General features: G+C 41.1%; 1 protein-coding gene across 17 annotated transcripts in view; it reads left to right on the top strand.

The window, feature by feature from the left end:
• The window catches only part of SIPA1L1 (signal induced proliferation associated 1 like 1), a 434009-nt gene that overhangs the window by 241570 nt on the left and 168670 nt on the right, over window positions 1-23769 (top strand). For 15 of the 17 annotated variants that reach the window (XM_053601212.1, XM_053601207.1, XM_053601214.1 and 12 more), the window contains one exon: window positions 4211-6007. In XM_053601212.1, coding sequence (XP_053457187.1) covers window positions 4510-6007 — 1498 coding nt within the window. In that variant the 5' untranslated portion in view covers window positions 4211-4509. Of the gene's footprint in view, window positions 1-2883; window positions 3554-4210; window positions 6008-23769 lie in introns of those variants that run through there. The other 2 variants (XM_053601218.1, XM_053601222.1) reach the window with 2 other exon arrangements.

Below are 23769 nucleotides of genomic sequence, written 5' to 3'. Positions count from 1 at the left end.
TCATCTTTTTGCTTGTTAGTTAATTCCTGGTGTAAAATAAATAAATAAGGAAGATGTCAAATGAGCGTCCGCATGTTTTATCTGAGGTTTAGCAGAGAGGGTCATGACCAGAGCTTTGGTCGTTTAAAGCTCAGGCACCTGTGCTATCACCAGATAGTGCTGCTTGCAGTGCAGATTTCCACCTAGTAATTGCATTATTCTGTCTGCGTTCGGTTGCACAGACAGCTGTGATGTGATCAACCAGATCAACACCCTGCTTTCCATGGTAGTGGTTCACTCCTGTGTCACCAGGCCTGTTGTCTCACCCCAATGCACTCAGAGCTCACATGCATCCTGATAGTAATACCCTTTATGTGTGGGTAATGTGAATATGAAAAATGATATGAGGAGTAAACCAAGGACACCACCCTAGGATCACTAGCTCTTAAATGGAGCCTATTCATGATACTGAGTAGTGGGCAAAAAGAAGGAAGGAGAAATGAGAAGTGCGTGATCATCACAGAGCTCAGGAGAAGAGAGTGTCAGGGAAGAGGGAGGATCAGCGTGCAGATGCCACCCAAAGCCTGAATAACGGGGCTATTTTTGGCAATTAGGACCTCTCTCGGGTTCTCTCTACTTGGAGCACTCTTGGCGACTTGATATTCAGACGGCTGACCTGCCATGCATGCTACAACTAGTCCCACCAGGAGATAGTCCCAGCTGTTAAAGGGGTTGTGGTCAGATGGGAATTGTACAGGGAGACAGAGTGACAGTCGTCGTCTTCTCCCTGTCATTCTTGTATCTGCCTGAGTCTTCCCCACTAGACCTACAGCTTCCCCTCAAGGAAGGAACTGTTTCCTCAGATATTCCTAGCATTAGGTGTATGGTCTTTCCTTGGAAGAGACTGCAGAAATGCTGGGGATTGTTTAGAAGAGAGGAAGAATGGCATTATCACACAAGGGTGGTGCGCTGGGTTGTGATAGGCCTTGAGTGATGAAAAGACTTTCAAGAGGCAGAATTGAACTTGTTGAGCTAAACTACTTGAACTCAACTTTGGGCCCTGTAGGTGGGATTAGAATTCTGGCTACATGGATCTACCACAGACTTAAATAGCGTCTAGAGCTGTAAAATGAAACATCTTATAAGGAAGTCTTTTATTATATAGCCTGCTCTTTCAACAGATGGCAGTGACATGCTGTAAATTAGTATTGCTCTTATGTTTAATTCTATTGCTTTTTACCATATTTAATGATGCTTAGGCAAATTTGCTGTTATTTAAGAGATTTGCTAATAATTGTGAACATATGTTTGGTATTTCTGTCAACCCGAAGGAGTAGGTTTTCAGGTGCTCTTGATCTGTCATCAGCTGATCCAGGTGGATGGACAGCTTTATTTTTGACTGGTAGTTTAATAAGTACAAAGCATATATATTCCTACCTCTTCTAGTCGGTGCCCCAAGTTGATATTGTACCTCAAAGGGGTTAGATGGTGTAAATAAGGATGGGGAAAGAAGGGGAGGGAGGGAGAAGGGAAAAGAGAGAAAAAAATATATAAGAAGGAAGTCCTTGTGACTAAAAAAAAAAAAAAAAAAGACCTATTATTTAACTTAATGCCCATCTCAAGCCTCTTCAGTTTCTGTGGGTCATTGAAACATGACTTCTCTCTCCCCTGGGTGCCCATCTCTATTTTGAGATGAAAAGAAAACATTGGGTGGTGGTCATATTCAAACTGTAATAGGTATCTTGCCTTTTCTTTTGAATTAGTAAGAAAAATTATTACTCTCCCCTTTCCCTTCCCCCTCACTTCCCCCCTCCCCTCTGACAAAGTCTCACGCTGTCACCCTGGATAGAATGCTATGGCATCATCATAGCTCACAGCAACCTCAAACTCTTGGGCTCAAGAGATCTTCTTGCCTTGTTTTTTCCATTTTTAGTAGAGACAGGGCCTCACTCTTGCTCAGACTGGTCTCGAACTCGTGAGCTCAAGCAATTCACCCACCACAGCCTTCCAGAGTGCTAGGCCCACCACTACACCTAGTGGGCATTTTTCTGTTCAAAAATGAGTTTTTTAAACCCATGAAAAATACAGGACATGTATATAATGATTTGAAAGACAAATATTGACACCAGTATTGGGCACTTCCAAGCCAGTTTTATTTATTGTGTCTTGTGCCAGCTTTTAATTTCCTCCTACAATGGATATAACTTCACATATCTTGGGGAATATGGTTCTGTAATAAACCATTACCTAAGGCAGATGAAATGTGGCAAGAATGAGGTTTTACCATGACGGGGTTGGTGTGTTGATCTTTTAGAGAATGAATATTCTAGGAATGAAAGATGATTTATTTCTGTGAAGTTGTGAGAGATGTTGAAAGCATCTGATTTTATGTAAGAATCCACTTAAAATTATTCGTTATGCCAGTATATTCTTTCTTTGAAAGATATGTGATTGAAATGCTTTGGCTTTTTTTTTTGAAATGGGCAGGTGTTTGCATTTTGGTTCTGGGGCTCGGCTTTCCTTCTGTTTTATGAGGATTTCTTGAAGCTTAGCTGCGTCCGTGTGCTATCCCTTGCTGCTGTTGGAAGCAACAGTTAGCACGTTATGCCACTGGAAGGCTTGCAGTTGAGAGAAGAGTGTGTGAAGTTCCGGAAGGTGAAGGAAATATAGTAGTCTGGTAGGTAGAAGTATCTACAAAGCTCAAAAGCCAGGTTTAATTAGATAGTGGTGTAAAACCATTCTCCCTTTTACAAAGGTTGCCAAAGAGCAGTGCTAGTGAGAACAATCAGCATTTATTTGACCTGCTGCACAAACCCAGCCAGTGCCAGCCCAGCGGAGCTCCCTGGCGCTGCCTTCTGCCGGCGGCAGGCATTTTTTTTTTTTTTTTTTTTGAAACACCCTTAAATGTTCCAGCCTTTAAATAGCAGTCAGTCTTCTAAAATGATGCTGTGTGCTGCAAGAGAAATGAAAGCAGCTGCCTTGGAGGCAGGAAGCCGACTAGGGAGATGCTTAATTGTCCTGGAAGTGAGTGCTTATTACTATTGAGCCAAGTGCACAGCCAGCGCGGGTCGTCCTCAGTGTCAGACCGTGATTTGTAGACAATGCCACCCTGTCAGCGCAGTGCTGGTTCAGCAGCATCTTCCCAAACATGCATTTGGCAAGAATGTAAAGGCCACCTCTTGTGTAATTTGTGGAGTCTTGGGAAAGGAGCCTCTGCCTGTCTTTTCAGGATGTACGCCACCATGCAGGATTTTGTACTCAGAATCTGTGCCTCCTGCCTCCAGCCTGCAGTGCTCATGAGGAAGTTCGTTTTGGTGCCTGTCACCTGGAAGGATGCTCACAGTTCTCTGTAGTCTGCCGGAGGACATGGAAAGGGCCACCCCGAGCAGCATTTTGTTTCTGCCATCTTCATAAATTAGCATCGTCGGGGTGGAGCAGGTTGTTCTGTCTAAGGAAATGCAGGCATTTTGTTCATTAGGAAAATACTTGTAGCTTTAAGAATATATGCAACTAGGGAGAGCTACGCAGAGGTGGAGGTGAATGTCGGATTCCTTCGGAAAAACTCCTCATCTGGGTAAGTAATAAAGTAGAGGAAAATAACAGGGGAGTGCTAATGGCTATACTGGCTCCGGGAAAACCCGTTTCATTTTCTCTCTGCTGTATTTGCTCTCACCAACTATGTCAGCCTTTGTAAAGAAACCAGAAACAAGAATTGATTTTGAGATAGAGAAGGGGATAAAAAGTGAATGTTGTTGCATGTTCAGTAAAATAATTTCTCATTTTGTACTTTGGTCAGAAAACTGTGTGGCTCTAATTATCTGATTCAGCTGGTTACGTCTCAAACTTCTGTGCATTGCAATGGCTCCTGACATCCTACCTTATTAGAGGTCATGGGAGCAAAAGTCTGTACCCGAAGCAGCAGGAGGCTTGAGATCCTACAAAGATGTATCCCCTCTCTCCCCAGTAATTGACGGAGACAGTTCAGTTACGATAAAGTCTTAATAGTCTTCTTCCTCTTTTTTTTTTAAATATAAATGATGGATTTTATGAAATGGCTCTACTTTCTTCCTTTCATTTTTGGTAACCTGTTTTACCAAAAAATACGGATTGTAGAACTGGGAATCACAGTCCATCGTTGAGTTTTATTTTCATGTGTCTGGTTTTGGCCATTGAATATTATTTTTAGATGTACTTATCAAATGCTAATTCAAATTCTCCTTCTTTCTTCTAGAAAAAGCATGGGATTATGGCAACCACAGAGTCTCAGTAATACAAGTTCCATTCAGCTTTTTTTGAAAGAAGGCTGTCTGTTAAAGTCTGCAAAAGAGCTGTGGTAGATTATAATGCTTTTAAGTTCTGGATTTCCAGTGGCTTGAAATAAAGCATCGTTTTTACCTTTTAAATGAAAAAGCTTAAGGTCTCATGCAACTGTTTTATTTTTTGGAAGCCATTCTCCAAGATGGAAGTGCACATTTAAAACAGATATGATGGTCCTTTCTGCAGGGATTTAAACCGGCTTGCTTTCACATCATGACCAGCTTGAAACGGTCACAAACAGAAAGGCCTGTTGCCACTGACAGGGCCTCGGTGGTCGGCACAGACGGCCCCCCCAAAGTCCACACCGATGACTTCTACATGCGACGCTTCCGGTCCCAGAACGGCAGCTTAGGGTCCTCAGTCATGGCTCCAGTAGGACCACCGCGAAGTGAAGGTTCTCACCATATCACCTCAACCCCTGGTGTCCCCAAAATGGGGGTGAGGGCAAGGATTGCAGATTGGCCCCCACGAAAGGAAAACATAAAAGAATCTAGCCGTTCAAGCCAGGAAATAGAAACCTCAAGTTGCCTTGAGAGCCTGTCCTCCAAAAGCAGTCCTGTGAGTCAGGGAAGTTCTGTTAGCCTCAATTCCAATGACTCAGCCATGCTTAAGAGCATACAGAACACGCTGAAAAGCAAGACGAGACCGTCGGAGAACATGGACTCCAGATTCCTCATGCCTGAAGCCTACCCCAGCTCCCCCCGGAAAGCTCTTCGCAGAATACGGCAGCGGAGCAACAGCGATATCACCATAAGTGAACTTGACGTGGATAGCTTTGATGAATGTATCTCTCCTACATACAAGACCGGGCCATCCCTGCACAGGGAGTATGGGAGCACATCCTCGATTGACAAACAGGGGACGTCCGGAGAAAGCTTTTTTGATTTGTTAAAGGGCTACAAAGATGACAAATCTGAGCGAGGTCTAACCCCCACCAAGCTCAGTGACTTCCTCATTGCTGGTGGAGGTAAGGGTTCTGGTTTCTCTCTGGATGTTATAGATGGTCCTATCTCACAGAGAGAGAACCTCAGGCTTTTTAAGGAAAGGGAAAAACCACTCAAGCGGCGTTCCAAGTCTGAAACTGGCGACTCATCCATTTTTCGGAAATTGCGCAATGCCAAAGGTGAAGAACTTGGCAAATCATCAGATCTTGAAGATAATCGATCAGAAGACTCTGTCAGGCCCTGGACATGCCCAAAGTGCTTTGCCCACTATGATGTCCAGAGTATATTGTTTGATTTGAATGAGGCAATTCTGAACAGGCACAATGTTATTAAGAGGAGAAACACCACCACGGGAGCTTCAGCAGCTGCCGTGGCATCCTTGGTCTCTGGACCTTTGTCTCATTCAGCCAGTTTTAGCTCCCCAATGGGCAGCACGGAGGATCTCAATTCCAAAGGAAGCCTCAGCATGGACCAGGGAGATGATAAAAGCAATGAACTGGTAATGAGCTGTCCGTATTTTCGGAATGAGATTGGGGGAGAAGGGGAAAGGAAAATCAGCCTTTCAAAATCAAATTCAGGCTCCTTTAGTGGATGTGAAAGTGCCTCCTTTGAGTCTACCCTTAGCTCCCATTGCACAAATGCAGGAGTGGCAGTACTTGAAGTGCCCAAGGAAAACTTGGTGTTGCATCTGGACAGAGTGAAAAGATACATTGTGGAGCACGTGGACCTCGGCGCCTACTATTACAGGAAGTTTTTCTACCAGAAGGGTGAGTAGAGATCCTTTATTTTTTTTAAATTCCTTTTATTTGGATATGTCTCTATGAAGTAATTATGCATACATTACTTCTCCATGCTCAGCTATTTTATTCTTTTACTGGTACTGGAGAGTGATCTTTAAAATGGGATGACCCCTGCGATTGTGCCTTTATGTTTTTTTTGTTTGTTTGTTTGTTTGTTTAATTTCAAGGGGGTTAATGTACACAGATTGTTTCTGTAAGGCTTGTGTCAGGGCTATAGGGCTATACTACTGTTACCCAACTGGTATTCATTGGACCCATTAGGTACCCTCCCGCTTTAAATTTTCTCTTGCTGTACTTCTGGAAAAAGGTAGAGTACTCTATAAAGGTTTATAGCATTGTGACATACGATTAGCATAAATTCCTTATCTTTCTTGATGGTAAAATTGTTAAGTAGCTATTTGCTGCAATTTACTTATTTTTTTTTTCTTTTTGTTATTGTTGTTAATTTCCCCTTTCAGGTATACAGATATCTTGGCATATTAAATATTTTTAAAGTAATAAACTCTGATTTTTGTGGATGAAATTACAGTCTTTGTGTATAGGACTTGCTGTGTCACCTTTAAGGAAAATACGTATGCAGTTGAACATATTTTAAATATAGCGCTTTTCTTTAAGGATTATAAAAACAACTTTAATGCTAACTTTAATTTTTCAACACTTTTGTCACCATTTCTTTGCCATGTCAATGTTCTCACCAGGAGACAGGAATTATATTCCTATCTATTCCACAGGAACTTTTGTGAAAATAAATTATTATTTGACAAAAGTCACAACCACCAGTAAGTCTCAGTGACAGGAATCAAATCAAGGTCTTTGACTTGAATGGAAAAGGCTGTGAAGACAGAATTACCCTTAGCATACCTGTTGGCCACTTCCTTTGTAACCTTTTCTGATTCACCTGCATACGTGTAGTTGAGATCATACTTCGAACACGATTTTCTTCTTCATGCTTTTACAAAAGGCGTTGTGGTTTATTGAAAAGTTAAGTAGTATAAGTGAACTCCTAGGAACTTTCTAATGATACTTTTGAGTATTATTAATTAAAGGATAAGTTTAAGTCATCCAGGTACCCACGCTGGGAAACAGGGTTATCACCAAGGAAGGATACACGTGTGGTCCATTAGCTGCATGTGTGACCTTTGCAGCCACGTAAAGAGGCCTGTGGTCAGAGGCTCCCCTCTCTGCAGACTATTCCTGCAGTGTTTTGATTTCCACTGTTTTAGGAGTTTGAATGTTGTTTATATTTATTCTTCTGAAGGAAGTTTGGTTCCATATCTAGTGCTCCTTATAGCTTCATAACATTGTTCACTTCAGAATAAAATTTATCTACAGATTATTACATAATGAACCCCATTCAAGAAGACTTAGTGACTGAAATAATTTTATTATTAAATATTCATGTCTCATTCCTGGATACCTGTGGCTTAAGTGCTGGAATCAATATGATAATGAAAATACCAATTTTCATTTATCTCAGAATAATTTTTAAAGTTTAGAAATGACATCTCTGTTACACAGTCCAACAGGAGGATTTCTCGTTCTCGCCAGCTGGGCATTTGGGGTGAGCTAATTCCCTGTTTTGTGAGGTGGGGGGCTATCCTGTGCACTGCAGCATGTTCAGCGGCACCCGGCCTCTGTACCCCAGATGCCAGGAGGCTCCCCTTCCACCCAGTTATGACTGTCAAAAATGTCTGCGGGTGTTGCTGATGTCTCTTAGGTAAAATTGCCCCGAGGAAATTTTCTACAGGTATTTCTGAGTTGTCTGTAAGTGGAAGCCATCTTGCTTCCACCTGTAGCTAACACTGACATTAAATTGAACGTATGACTTATAATCTTATGTAGTAATGGGCACTTTTTTCCTATTAGGCAACATAACAATATTCATAGTGGATGTTTTTGAGTTCTTATTCTGTACCAGGCACTGTGCATTTGTTATGGTACATTTTCTCATTTCAACCTCCTCATGTCCATCTAGGTAGGTACTTTTGTTAATCCCATTTTCCAGATGAGAAAATGGTGCTTAAATGTTTGTATTGATATGCTGTCGGGGAGCTAGTAAATGTTGGAGCCAGGCTGTCTGAACAGTCATGTTCTTAATCACTTCTCTCTGATCTCTGGTCTGTTAGACCAAAGGGAAGGGGATTATCATTTAAAGTATTTTATCTTTCAAAGGTATGGAATAAAAATTTGAACACCTAGATTCCAGAGTAATCCTGCTTATTCATAATACCTCATAAATTTAAAAGCTGTTAATCCAGTAGCTACTAATTTGAAACATGGAAAATACCTTCTTATCCCAACATAATTAGAACTGGTTAATTGAAAATATCAGTAAGCAGGAAATTGTTAATGAAGTGTTCATATCTGAAATATTTTGTCATAAAAATATATAAAATTATATTTGCTGAATACTTGTGAGGCCAAGGGCTTTTCTTTGACAGTGATTCAACTTTTTTGAATTCTACATTGTATAAACCACAAGAGCAAAAACACACTATCAAAGCAATGTGGGTACAGGAGCTTTGGTTTCATAATTTTTTTCTTTCTTCTTCTTCTTCTTTTTTTTTGGTAGCTATCTTACCCACATTTAATCCAACAGTTTTCTTTTTAATGACTTACCTTTAGTCTTTCCAAATCCTTCCATTTATTTTTTGAAGAAATAGCATTTATCTTTTGTTTTTATATTCTGTCAGCTTGCATAATAATTAAATTTCATAATTAAAACAAGCCAATGGGCTTAAACAGGTTTGGGAAGACACAGAGAACTGTTTGTGAGCATGAAGTCCAGCTGTGGGGGGCAGAGAATGAGTGCAGCACCAGAGGCTGACTGCTAGCTTAGTGGCTTTGGGTAAGCAGCAGCATGGTTTTCAGAGGGAATGATGAGCAGTGCTTAACCCAGGAAGCTGTCCAGTGGAAACCAGTTACAGAGAGCACCTGCTGTAATAGCTTTCCTTGGGCCACACAACTTAGAATTTTGAAGTCAAGCAGATCATTTGTTACAATTCGATGGCTCTGGAAAACATTATTTAAAGCAGAAATTAAGCCTCTTAAAGTATACATGAAATAATTTGTTATCAACACTTTTTATTATAGTATATACAGAAAACATACTTAAATAAAATGTGCCTTAAATTTTAATAGACAACATTGATTCACTGAGATTAGTACACTCATTTTTTGTGAAAGCACACTCTGTTGACACTGATGGTACAGAGGTAAGTGATCCCGCAGCACCCCCCCTGCTGTCAACTCAACCTCTGTATTATCAAATCATTTCGGTTCTGCTGTCCAGTGCACTCCTGACTTCACTGTGGCTAAGTCTCTGGGGGGAAAAATTGTCTTTTACTGATGTACACTCTACAGTCAGCATTACTTGCAAAAATTTAATCATATTTGGCTAAGGAAGCTGCGATCATTTTTGATACTATATTTTTTACAAAAAAAAATCAATGTTTTGTAAATTTAGACCTTAGAGGATATTTGATGCCAACACACAAGCCAAATTTATTCTAGAAAGATGCTGGACCAATCGAGGAATCCCATTTGCACTTACTAAACTAAGCAGCTTGCCTTCAAAGCTCTTCCTCTTATCCTCTCTCCTGCCCACGTCTCTGTGCCATTTTCCTGGAGGGAGGGGTGTGTGGTTGTATTGAGACTCCCTCAGGATTAAATAACAGTAATAACATAGTGAGTATTAATTGTGTTACTACTTTGTGCTTTGTGTAGACTTCCTCACTCGATGCTCACAGGGTCCCCAAGTGAACCCGTCACTATGGGAGAAGTCCAAGTGATGTGACCACATTCTCCTTAGGGAAGCACAGACCAGGCCGTGGGGTCGCGTTCTAATTAACCTAGTCATCTTCCTTCCAGAGTGCACATATTTTGTGTTTAGTTTTTGTTTAGAGAGTCAGCATGATCGAGTACTGAGGACATCTGTAAGTAGAAAATCCCAAGCTGTGGGAGCAGTGATACCATTACCTGTAGCCGGCAGGGCTCACAGAGGAGGGGATTCTGTCATAGCCGTGACTCACCTTACTTTCTTTGGCCCCGTAGGACTTTGTGTTTTTGCACACAGTGTCCAGTTGTCTGTGGGGCGTGTTCTCCGTGAGTCCCACACAGAGGAATGCACTGATTGATGGCAGACAGAGGCCCACGGCTTGCCTGGGCAGTGGCATTTGTTGCTTGTGTTGACAGGTCGGCTGGGGGGCAGTGGTGGTGTTACTCTCAAAGGCAAGCTGTTAAAGATTAGAGATGGGGAAAGGCCTCCCTGTATTGCACCATGGCCAGGAGAAAACTATTATCTGATCTGAAACACATCTAAGGACATTTTCTCACTCCTAAAAAGAGGGAAAATTAATGCTTATGCACCTCATTATTCTCCAATAACTTCAAGCCATCAGATGTGACTGTTTACCTTACCTTCCTCTTGCTACATCCTAACACTCACACATCAGCTGAACAGTGTGCTGGGGCCCAGGATTACCAGATTGAGGACACAAGTCTGATTCCAGCGCTATTTTCTTTCTTTCTTTCTTTTTTTTTCTAGCCAGAGTCTCACTTCATCTCCCTGATGAGAGTGACATGGGATCACAGCTCATTAGCAACCTTAAACTCTTGTGTAATCCTCTGTTCTCACTCACCTGAGTAGCTGGGACTACAGGTGGTTGCCACTATTCGGTAGTTTTTCCTTCTTTTTTTTTCAGTAGAGATATGGGGGTCTTGCTGTGGCTCAAGCTGGTCTTGACCTCCTGAGCTCAAGCAGTCCACCCTCCCCGGCCTCCCAGAATGTCAGTGCTATTTTCTGTCTTTACCTCTTACCTTACAAATTAGTCATCTTTAGCATCATTTCTTCTCTTAATGTTAGCCAAAAGGCCCAGAAGCGATAGCATCATTTCTTTAGAATATCACACTTAACTTTATTTGTACTAAAATGACCGCTTTAGCACTCTGATATTCTTAATTTTGCTTTCAAGAACTATGTTCAAGTTCCCGTGTATTAAATGACCATCATTAAATAGCAGAGAGAGGGAAGGAGGGAGAGGAGTGGGGCCTTGGTGTGTGCCACACCTTCTGGGGGCAAGACATGATTGCAAGAGGGCCTTTACCTAACAAATGCAATCAGTGTAACCTGGCTTATTGTACCCTCAATGAATCCCCAACAATTAAAAAAAAAACAGCTATTGGGCCATGCCTGTGGCTCAGCGGGTAGGGCGCCGGCCCCATATGCCAAGGGTGGCGGGTTCAAACCCAGCCCCGGCCAAACTGCAACAAAAAAATAGCCGGGCGTTGTGGTGGGCACCTGTAGTCCCAGCTACTTGGGAGGCTGAGTCAAGAGACTCGCCTAAGCCCAAGGATTTGGAGGTTGCTGTGAGCTGTGTGACGCCACGGCACTCTACCGAGGGTGATAAGGTGAGACTCTGTCTCTACAAAAAAAAAAAAAAAAAAAAAATGGCTATTATAAATTTTAGTAGATTATTTTATAGTACATAATAAAACACCATTAACTAAGTATATTTCTTTTCTTTTCTTTTCTTTTTTCTTTTGCAGTTTTTGGCCAGGGTTGGTTTTGAACCCGCCACCTCTGGCATATGGGGCCGGTGCCCTACCCCTTTGAGCCACAGGGCTCAAAGACTAGTCCTTATTTTGTTGATTCAGGTTTTTTCTTAAAAACAAAATCCTACAGGGCTGTGCCTGTGGCTCAAAGGGGTAGGGCGCCAGCCCCATATACCGGAGGTGGTGGGTTCAAACCCAGCCTCAGGCAAAAACAAACAAACAAACAAACAAAAAAACCCAAAATCCTACATGCATAGCAACATTAGGCTTCAGAAACATACCAGGGAATGCCTTACATACAAGTCATAGTTAAAAGTAATTATTCTATGTTTAGTTTTTTGATGTGGTCAGTTTATTATTTTATGAAATTGAAGAACTTCAGAGTCGATTGGTCTGTTGTTCTGTACCATGTTATCTTCTATGCTGTTGAATTTCACAGTCAATTTCTGCCAAAATGGTGCTAGTTTTTTTTTGTTGTTGTTGTTGTTGTTTTTTGAGGCAGAATCTCAATACATTGCCATTGGTAGAGTGCTGGGGAGTCACAGCTCACAGCAACCTCAAACTCTTGGGCTTAAGCCATTCTCTTGCCTCAGCCTCCCAAGTAACTGGGACTACAGGCGCCTGCCACAATGCTCAGCTATTTTTTGGTTGCAGTTGTCATTGTTGTTTAGCAGGCCCGGGCTGGGTTTGAACCCGCTAGCCCCGGTGTATGTGGCCTAACCACTGAGCTATGTATAATAATTGATTGCCCTTGCTTTTCATTTTTTATTGAGGTCATATAAACTGTCCTCACTTTGAAGGTGGTTCTCTAGTTAAGTATTCTGCACAAGGGGCTTTGGGGCACTAAATATCTTGTTGAACAATTTAGTTAGGAATGTGCTTTCTGCCGTCTTTGTTTCTGCTTAGGACTTCCAGTATGAGGGAGGCCAGGAGGCATTAGGGTTTTGCATGCTTGCTCCCTCTGGGCTGATCTCTCCCAGCCCCCCGCCCCTGCATAGGCTGCCCCTCGTCTGTAAGGTGTCAGGCTTTCATGTGGCCGTCTCAGCTCAGAGGCTGAGAAGGTTGATTAAAAGGGCGTGTGCTTCTACTGCTCTCACATACTATTTTAAAATCAAGATACAGCTGGGTGCAGTGGCTCACGCATTAATCCCAGCACTTTGGGAGGCTGAGGTAGGAGGATCACTTGAGGTCAAGAGTTTGAGACCAGGCTGTCTGATAACGCAAGACTTCACTCTACAAAAAGCACATAAATAAGCCAGGCAGTGGTGGCACACGCCTGTGGTCCTAGCTACTTGGGAGGCTGAGGCAGGAGGATTGCTTGAGCCTGGCAGTTCAAGGTTATAAGGAGGTACGAGGGGGCCACTGCTCTCCAGCCTGGATGACAGAGAGAGATGCTGTCTCAAAGTAAATAAATAAAATAAAAGACTATCCATAAGAACACACTAGCTCAAATATTTGACTTTATCCAAGATCATCTTTGTAGGATCCAGTCATATAAAAACAGTTCATTTTGCAGCAAAACTAGTAATGAAGATAATTGCCATCACTTCATCCATCAGCCTCTTTAGAAAGTTCCATGTGAGAAGTTTATTTTAGAATTTAATGGCAGAAATTGTTTTCTGGTAGCTACCAAATGCCGGCCTCTCTGATGATAGGAATGTCTTGTGTTTTGTTTCACTGTATCTCCTGTTTTACCTCAACTCCAAGACCCAAATTTGATGCTCAGCTTTACAACCTTCACTGTTGACACATCTGTTTCCTCTCTTCATCTTTTATGTTCCTATTCTGTTCCATTAGCATGATTTGTGTATGTCCTTTTAAATTAATGACCTCAGTTCTTTTTGGAAAAAGATGATTAGTGTACATTTATAACCAAACAGATGCCCCAGTTCCCTGGCTTTCTCAGATCTAGTTGCAGTTCTCACTGGCAGGTGTCTGCCTCTACCCATAGAGCTGACTCCTTGGCATCTCAACGCATGTGCAACTTGGCGTTCGCCATTTTTCTTTCTCTCTTCTTCCTCATTGCTCTCCCCTCTATAAATGTCACCATTATCATCAGTCTCTTCCATTCGGAACACCCACATCTTCCTCCTCATTGTTCTCAACCTTCAGTTTTGAGTGCACCTTTGAGTTGCAGGTCACTTCTGTTCTCCGTATCCCATTCTCAATTCCAAATCTCACTGTTGATCCTCATTGCTGCTTGCCCAAGTTCTAGCAGCAAGTTTTCTAGTCTCTGTAGTCTGCCCTACTCAAAATCCAGCCTCTTGCCTTGCCAGATACAGTGCCTTTAATCCTGTAACAGATGTGTCAGTTGAAGCATCTGAGATGCAGATGCTGTGACAGCATAGGCCTAGAAGAGCTGGGTAGGAGCTTGGGAGTAACTCATACCTGAGAAAGACAATTTAGCGGAGGAAGCCTCCCGTTCATGATGCAGCTCTGATAACATGAAAAGAAGGGGGGTATATAGCCGGGCGTTGTGGCAGGTGCCTGTAGTCCCAGCTACTCGGGAGGCTGAGGCAGGAGAATCGCTTAAGCCCAGGAGTTGGAGGTTGCTGTGAGCTGTGTGATGCCACAGCACTCTACCGAGGGCAGTAAAGTGAAACTCTGTCTCTACAAAAAAAAAAAAAAAAGAAAAGAAGGGGGGTAGGAAGCAAGATTGGGCAGAGAGCATGTCAGACCACAATGCAGATCTGACAGCCTCAGTCAGTGCAAAGGAGCAAAAGTGAGTGCCCGCAAGTCCCTCGTGGGTAGTAATGGCCATGCCCTATTGTGGTGACAAGGGGCTGCCCTGGGAGAGTGTGGCCTGGCTCAGGACTGCAGTGGATCTGAAGGTGCTGCAGCCAGAGACTTTTAGCTGATTGCCTTTCTTGTGTCTGGACTGGTTACAAGTCCTTCCGGGAAGGGTGATCAGAGTGTCACACCCCTACTGCTCCCACACGTGCTTAAGAACTGTAGCGGGCCTCGGACCCTGAAGTGGTCACAGAACACTCCACACCTGTGGAGCTCACCTTCTAGTTGGGGGAAACAGACAGTTAACAAATACGACACAGGAATGTCGGGGCTTATTATAAAAGTTAATAATACAGAGGTACAGAATGACTTCGCTATTTTATCTTTCTATATCTTTTCTTGCCCGTATGAAAACTTATTGACTTCGCTATTGATGAGAGTGTCTGTCATATGTTTGAAGTAGGCTAAACTGCAGATTCATTGACTCATTTATTCAGGCATTCAAATAGTATTTAGCATCTGCTTTGTACCAGATGCAGTGTCTGGAGGAGGACAAGAACAGATAACCTGTGCTTTCACGGTGTTTACAGCCTGCAGTTGGTGCCGTTAAGAGGAACACGAACTATCGAACATAACCAATCTTTTCTGGTTGGAAGTAATTGTTAAAAACTCTTCAATCTGTTTGCCCCCTCTGTGTGGAACTCTGTTTTGATAGATGGTGACACTCCTGAGTTGATCCTCCATTTTTTCCTATTGTAATTGCAGTTACTTTTTTTTTTTCTTTCAAACTCACCAACTTTATCTTCTGGATAAAGAATTTGTATATACCGCTGTGTGTTTGTTTTTTTAAGTCTTTTCACTGAATTTTATTTTTAACAATTATATTTTTAATTCCTAAGAACTGATTAGTTTGTTTTCTGTAGGTTTTTTGTTGTTTGTTTATTTTTCTTTTAGTAGAGACAGGGTCTCACTCTGTAGTCCAAGCTGAATATAGTGGCACCATCAGAGCAGCTCACTGCAACCTCCAGCTCTTGGGCTCATGTGCTCCTCCCACTTCAGACTCCAGGTAGCTAGGGCTACAGACTTGTGCCACCAAGCCCAGCTAATTTTACATTTTTTGTAGAGGTAGGGTCTCACTATGTTGCCTAGACTGATCTTGAACTCCTGGGCTCAAACAATCCTCCTGCCTCAGCTTCCCAAAGTGCCAGGACTGTAGGCAGGAGCCACTGCTCCCAGTCTTCATATAGTTATTTTTCTTAGTAGTTTTCTCTTTATTGTGTAAATCCCCATTTCTCTATTGGTATTAATTTAAAAACTTTTTTTCTAAGTTTTTTTCCCTAAATGATCTGTATCTTGGTAGTTGTATGGTTTGCTTCTCTTGTTGTTTTTTTTCCTCCCTCATGCTAGTATCTGGTGATCTTTGTTACATTTATGATTAAAGGTCGAGGTAGCTCAGTGGAAATAGCTTGAGTCCTTCTGTAGCCCCCACAGTGGGGCTGAGGCTGGTGCTGGAAAAGCAGTGTGACCTGTCTACAGGGAGGCTTCCCTATGGAGTGGGAGGAACAGGGTGCAGGATAGAAACCCCCGTGTTGGTCGAAGTTGGCGGGGCTTATCCTGCTCGCTCCTGCCGGAGCTGCCTGCCTTATGTCCCTCTGCAGTGCATGCATTGGCACAGATTCTCTTCTTCTCTTACACGCCTGATAGGGTCCTGCTTGTCCTCTAGGGTGGAAGCCTTTTGAATCCCCCGTTCTCCTACTCCCGATCCAGTCACCTTGGTGCATCTCATTTCTGCAAGCTGCTTTCTGTGATGGCTTGGTTCACAGTGGCTCTAAACATGCCTGAAGGCAAGGAGCGCAGACAGAGGGTCCAGTAAATATTTCACAAATGAATGAATGCTTGGTGCTGATACTAAGTATAAGATTTATTGAGTTGAGCAGCCAGTGTGTCTTGTACTCATAGCGGCAGGTAAAGAAAGTCAGGGGAGGTTACCTTTGGCGTGTTTAGCCTTGTGTTGTACTCCAGACACTAAATAATAAGTTTCAGTTCCTTCTCTTTTGAGGAAATGAGACCACAAACGAGTCTGTGGGTGGTCATAGTGGTTTTGAGAAAATTAACCAGACCACCAATTGATCCCCCATAGGCACAAAATGCCATTACTGAGACAGATTCTGTTATTGTAAATGTTAGTAGGCAGTGAGCTGATGGATGCTAAAATCAGTGGGTGACGGTTTGAGGAGAGGCAGGAGCAGAGGCAGCATCTGCATAACCTCAGAGTTACCTCCGTTGAGCATCTGTGAACCACGGGAGGACTGGCAACTTCACAGTGGAGACCTGGCGCACACGGCCTTCGCTGTTACGTGCTGATCAAGGCTGACGTCACCAGGCCCTGGCATGATGCATGGAGGACACATGGTTTCTGTGACTCCCTTGCCCAAAATGCATGTTCCAGTCATCTGAAACTGCCAGGCAAACCCAAATCGAGAGAGAAATACTCCTCAAAGGTACATAGTCTCAAGGTCACGAAAGACAAGTAGACTGACTAAAGAGGAGTAACAGCTGAAGACAGGTTAAGATCTTGGATGGGATTTTGGAGTCAAAAAAATACAGAATGGAAAAACTGGTGAAATTTAAGTAGATCCTTTAATGGTATTGTACCAATGTTAATAAATTCCTGGCTTTGGTAATGATGATTGTGTTTAGTTATATAAGATGTTTAACACTGGGGTGAGCAATATATGGAAATTTCTTCTACTGCTTTTGCAACTTTAAGTCAAAAAGTAATACAGATTAAAAAAAAAAAGCTTTCAGGTACATGGAATCAGTGATCACAGATAAATATTAACCATTGTAGGAGTGAAAAGAATTTCTCTCACCCCAAGTTTTGAGTCTTTGAATGAGTAGATTAACGGAAGAAGGGGCGTACACATCTGTCCACATAGGGGAGGAGGAGTGGAGCTTAAATAGCACCCTCTTTACAGAGGAGAGGGACTTGGGATGTGGGCAGTTGGAAGGTAAATGATTTTCCTGGGAAATAAATGAGGGAGCAAAAAAAACAGATGATGGCTTGGGACAAAGTTCCCTTGAGCTTTGTGGGAGGTGGCAGGAAGGTGAGGGGCAGAACCTCTCTGTGAACAAAGGTTGCTTTAACCTGCAGATAAAGCCTCCCTGGTAATCTCTAGGAGCTGCCCTCAGAGATTAAAAGGCTTTCTGGGTGTGGTGACTGTTAATATTTTCTCTTTTCAGGTGGCTAATCTTTTCTGGTTAACTGATGAGATTCCTAGGAGTGGGGGTCTTAAGACAATTGTGTTTCTTTTGGAAAGAAGTTTATTTAGTCACCCAAAAAAAGTTCAGAGTGTTTGTCCTTCTGTTAAGGGGAAGAACCTGAGAAGGGTGGCAAGCCCTTGGTTCTGAAGCAGCTTCTGAGGCTTTCTAACTTCCATTAACTGGAAAGTGCTCTGTGTGCCAAACCTCCATAATTTGGGAAGCCATTCTCTGTGCCCCAACACTATCCACATGAAAACCAAATGAGAATGCTCACCCAGTTTCCCGGGTCAAAGAGACATGGAAGCGACTACCATGCTTACTGACTGCCACGCTCTAAAGAACTTCATGTTCTTCGTTTTGCATCCTCAGAACTAAGGCACTTTTAGATCGCTTATTTCAGTGCTCATTAAGGACATGTATAATGACACCTGCCCCTCCTTCCCAAATACATACTCATTATAACTTCAGACACCAGTAGGCCCCTCATCCCCTCCTCACAAAATAGTATTTCCCATCTTCTTATGGAGCTCCCACCTGTTTATGGGGAGGCCATTCATTTGCACATTGAGACAGAGAAGGGACTCACAGCTTCTAGGATTCATAGGGATAGTCAGTCAACAAGTACAGGGGCTGTGCTTAATGTCTGGGACACAAAGTATGGTCTCAGTTCCTGTGAGCACCATTGACTTCTGCCTTAAATGAGTGTCTGGCTACATCTTAGGGACTTTATCCCTAATTCTTCAAAAGCATTTCACATGGGAATACATCTTGCTGCAATATCCTTGGTAAGAAGGTACAAAGGATGTTTTAAATACAAAGAAATTGAGTTAAAGACAGGTGTTGCATTATAATTTCTTCCATTTGGATGTTAAATACCCCTTTTTTCCTAAGCTGACATTTGAATTAGTATAAATGATGTTAAAAATAGAGCTGCGTTAATATGGTGCTTTTTTAACACATTCTTTAAAGTCATTGACCATTTGTAAATCGAATGTAGTTTTTATGCTTTAAAAAATCTTCCACTTATAAAAGTTATGTGTATATTCATTATAGAAAAATTAGAAACTATAAAAAAAATTAGAAGAAAATTGTGTGTGAGTGCTAGTAATTTTATTTTTAGTTTTAATGCATGTGTATTCATTTTTACTGCAGTTTTTTTTTCATGGTTCGATAATTGAGTATACCATAATTTATTTAAAATTTTTCAACTGTTGTAAATTCAGGTTTTCTCATTTCTTTTTTTTTTCTGGTTTTTGGTCGGGGCTGGGTTTGAACCCGCCACCTCCGGCATATGGGACTGGCGCCCTACTCCTTGAGCCACAGGCACCGCCCCTCATTTCTTGATATTTATATCTTGTTTACATCAGATGCTCTTGGTTTTGTTTTTGTTGTTGGGTTTTTTTCTCAATGACCCCTATGGCAGTTTGGTGAAGTGTAGGAACGCTACTTACAATGGTGTTTTTAAGTACATAAAATAAAAGTACCAAGCAAACCAGGTATATTGAAATAAGCTGCAAAAATTTTTATTGCATAGTAATATTTGTGCTAATTTCTTATTTCATGAAAAAAGACCTTGTTAATTACCACAGTTTCAAAGTAGTGATGGGTATAATTTTCAGATATGTGTGCAACAATTGTGATGTGATAAATTACCTATGATTTGTATTGGTGTCAAAGTCACATGTATAACTAATATTACTGTAGTTTGTTGCCTATATTCACAATTGATGAAAGTGCTAAATTTTAGTTAGAAGTTGCTAAAAATATAGATTTTGTAATTTCTGTTTATAGTAATATTTTTAAAAATCCTGTTTTTTTAAATATGAACAGCCATGTTATAGAAATTTCCTCCACATATTTCTTTATTTCCATAAGAGTAGAGCCTTGTAAATGAAATGTGAGCTTTACAAGAGCCTTGATTTTTATTGCCAAGTTGCTCTTAAGAAAACTTAGACTAGAGACTCCCCCAGTGTGTTTAAGACTATGTAGTTTAACATTCTCTTGACTATTTTGAATGTTTATACAGTTTTTATTTTTGAACATTTGTTTTATAGGCCAAGAAAAGATATTTTGTTTCTTTGATCCCTAGTGGGATTGAATTTTTAAAAATATAATTGTTAGCCATTTGTTACAGACTGATAGCAGCCAATAAAAAAATCTCATTATGAGTCTGCGTTTCTTTATCTTCCCCTTAGTTCAAATAGAGTTTCTTTGTGTTTTTTTCTTTAATTGTTTTGATGTAATAAGTTAATATTAATATAACTTCATAATAGAGTTTACCTATTATTTGGAATTTAGGGGTCTAATAGATATATGTTTAGTCAGATGCTGTTTTAAATGCCAAAACTCCATCCAATTTTGGGAAGTAGAACACCCCACCTTTTTTTTTTTTTGTAGAGACAGAGTCTCACTGTACCGCCCTCGGGTAGAGTGCCGTGGCGTCACACAGCTCACAGCAACCTCTAGCTCTCGGGCTTACGCGATTCTCTTGCCTCAGCCTCCCAAGCAGCTGGGACTACAGGCGCCCACCACAACGCCTGGCTATTTTTTTTTTTGTTGCAGTTTGGCCGGAGCTGGGCCTGAACCTGCCACCCTCGGCATATGGGGCTGGCGCCACCCGAACACCTCACTTTTTAAGAGTTACCTGTATAAAGAAGGTTTGTGACCTCAGTTCTATGCACTTTGTAAATGTGGTCAATTACTCTTACGCAATAATAATTATAATCTTAGTATAGTGTTCTGGCATGTGGCCAGCCCTGTGTGAATATCCCCATCTATTACTCTGCTGCTTTTGATTATGGTGTAAAATCTTAGGCTGTTTAGTTCTTATAGAACGTCCGCCCTTATAATTAGGTTGAGCCCTTTGGGGACCAGAGACTGAGAATTTGCAAGCAGTACACTTCCCAGGAAGAGAGAGCCTCTTATTATCTCCATTGGGGCAAAGCTATGTTTCATTTTAAAAGCTGAATATATTTCTTCTTCAAAATGTAATTCTCCTATCTTTTAGTTCTGTCCTCTTTCTAACCTAATTATAAGTCATATTAAAATGTAGTAAGTTGCACAAAAAATCTGAATGGTTTGAACCCAATAGCAGAGATGAGCAATTTTATAGAAACATACTGTGGTGAACGGTCTTCCTAGTTTTATCCAAATTCTCTTTCTAATGAAAATGTTAAACTAATGAAGACATTGAGTCAAAGTTCATGTTGTCAACTGTACCAATAGTGGCATACTTGTAACCAACCAAGGAGACTGTTTTTAAGAAAAAGTAGCGTAAAATATTAAAAATAGTGAAAAAAATTTATTCAAACTATTAAAATTGTCTCTTTTCACTCTTTGCTGATATATAATCAAGTCCAAGTCTGCTTATAACTTGTATCCTTAACATTTCTTCTATGAATTGACATGTCTGTCTTTTCCAGAGAAAATGGAAGCGTTTCCTTTTTTTTTTTTTTCTTCTTTTTAATTTTAAGTAAATTTATTTCAGGTTAATGTGAGGGTCAAAGTATTCAATTTTGTTAGGTAGAGTTCATCTTGTGGTCATGTCCAACACACAAAAGGTATGCCAACCTCCCCACCTCGTGCCCATTCATTGAGAGCATCCCAGCCCCCTAAAACGGAAGAGTTTTCATTTCTCCTTTTGTATAATCAATGAGGGTAATTCTAAGATTGGAATGTGAACATTTTTGTGATTGCAACGTATTTTATCATACTACTTTTTAAAACAGTTGTTCTTGATCCGCAGCACTGTCCACAGCATCAGAGTGTATTACATCTGTACCAACTGCCACTTTTTCATTTCAGAAATGTTGTTTTCAGTTGTTAGTCATGAAGAGAGTAGCTAAGTTTGACCTGCTTTGTGTATCTTTGATACGTGTTTATGATGTCTATCTTCCCTATTTAAAAGCACAAATTAACAATTGCAAACAGAACTTTTAAGCCATAAATTATAACTTTACAAATCATTTATAAAAAATAAAAATGCGTTTTTATTGTTGATAATTACATTCAGTCCAGATCATGCTGGTGTACTAGGCAGACAGACAACTGAAGTATTCTTACATGGCCTACAGATACCACCAAACTGGTACAAGCAATCCAAGAATAGCTCCATTGAAACCCTGTAACTCTCATCAGTTGGATTTTCCTTTACAATTAAAATGCTAGGCTTAACTTTTTTAGTCTTGTGTTCATCCCCAAATTATAATGAGGTGATTGGACTGTACCTGATCTCATTACTTGGAACTTCGAATTATTTACTGTTTCCCCCAAGAATATGAAATTCTTTTTATTTGTATACGAATAAATAAAAAATATAGCTATTTATCTAGAATGTTCTAATGAGGACAGACTGTTTTTGTGCCATCCTTTTTAAAACTCAAGTACCAGTGTTGCAGGAAGACGAGGCCCAACGGAGAGAAAGAGCACCCAGATACCACGTTTGTAAGAGGAAGGGCTTTATTCACCGGCCGGGAGCTTATGTGCTCCCCGACTGGCTTGGTCTTTTCCCTTTTTATCGACAGTCAAAAAGTTCCACCTCACAGTTACCCTGCTCATTTGCCAGTTTGAATCAAGGGGGAGATGCTATTCCAGCCCCTACAGAACTACAGGATTTCACAGAACTTGGAATTTTCCAAGTTTCAGGAAGTTTACAAATTTCCAAGAGCTGAGTCACCATGGAGAGGACCCTGCAGATGTATCCTCGTGGTCTTCTTGAGAAGACCTGTTCTCCTAGACGTCAACCTTTTCGGGTATCCTCTCTCACCAGAACAAATAAGAAAACTTCAAGCTAACCATTTGTTCAGATGTTCAATGTGAAGAGTGGAAGTGGGAGCAGAGGAACCATGTATGGATATAACATTATTGTTTCTCCTTTTCAACACAGTAAAGCCTTGGCTATAAGCACATCAAGCAATAAAGCATTGTGCGTGATCCAACCAGATAAATAGTTTATCCACTTACGCTCCAAATTTTATTTGATATTTTATAATGGATAGTTATAGTTTATCCACTTAGGCACCAAATTTTATTTATAATAAAATTTTAGAGACTTACGGGAATATAATGTGGATAATGGCTGAGAAAATGAGTTTTGAGATAAGTGGTTAAAATAAAGTGTTTGAGTCTGGTACTGCTATATACTACTTATGGCTAAGTGACTTATCCTCTCTAAATTGTAGTTCTTACGTCTGGGAAAAAGAAAGAAATGCCTGTATTTTCATGATTGATGTGAATATTTGAGCACTTGCCAGAGTGCTTTGACTCACTGTATTATTTCATTCTAATATGGCGATTGTTGTGTTGGTGTTTGGCATTCCATTACTAGTATTTTTGGTACAGTAATGTCTGTATTTCAGCTTCCATCTTTATCCATCAGCAGCTTTTTGTTTTGAAATTCAGTGTTTGAGTTTCCAGTTCCTCTTCCCTTCCCCTTTTCTTCCTCTGACTTTCTTCATCAAAGTCTGTCTTGGCTTTTCGTTAACCTTCCTCATCCGTAGCTCCCCTCTGTGTCTCCCCCACACGCATTACCACCACCACAACCATGTTTCTACTCCAAATGAAAGACGTGAATCTGGCTGGAAGAATCCCTGCAGTTGATAGGTATCTTCACCAGTGCAGAATGAGGGGAGATGGCTGGAGGAAAAGTGCTGCATCAAGGAGCAAGTCTGGCAGTGCTGTGCAGGGGCTGGGGGCTGAGGGGAAGGGAGGGGGTGCGGGCCAGTGAAAGGGAAGAACCCTAATCAGGCCAGCATTGAGGGATCTTCCTAAAAGCCTGTTGTTTTAACTCAAAAATAAACGAGCCAACAAAACACTGAATCATTTGTCTTGAGTTCCAAGTTTAAGAACTCAAACATTTAAGGTGATTTGCTGAACCAAACTCTTCTCCAACACACTACATTAGGATTTTGAATTGAATAAACTTATGTTCATGTGGGAAGAATTTTCTTTATCTCCATAATCCTCAGGAACAGGAAAAAAATGGGCAGTGGACCAAAACAAGGCCTTTATTATAAAAATTGTTTTTATTCGAGTTGGAAGACTTTTGAATACACAGAGTTAGATTGTGATAGTAGTGAATTCAATGCAGGAAATTAGACCAGAATCTCCATCTGTGCCAGTGGAACTGAAGAGGTGAAAACTAGCTGGAAAAGCTGCTTTGGAAGAATTACTAGAGCCCTTTT

The sequence above is a fragment of the Nycticebus coucang genome, chromosome 9 (assembly GCF_027406575.1).
Source record: "Nycticebus coucang isolate mNycCou1 chromosome 9, mNycCou1.pri, whole genome shotgun sequence".
NCBI lineage: Eukaryota > Metazoa > Chordata > Mammalia > Primates > Lorisidae > Nycticebus > Nycticebus coucang.
This window is presented reverse-complemented; position numbering and strand designations above follow the sequence as displayed.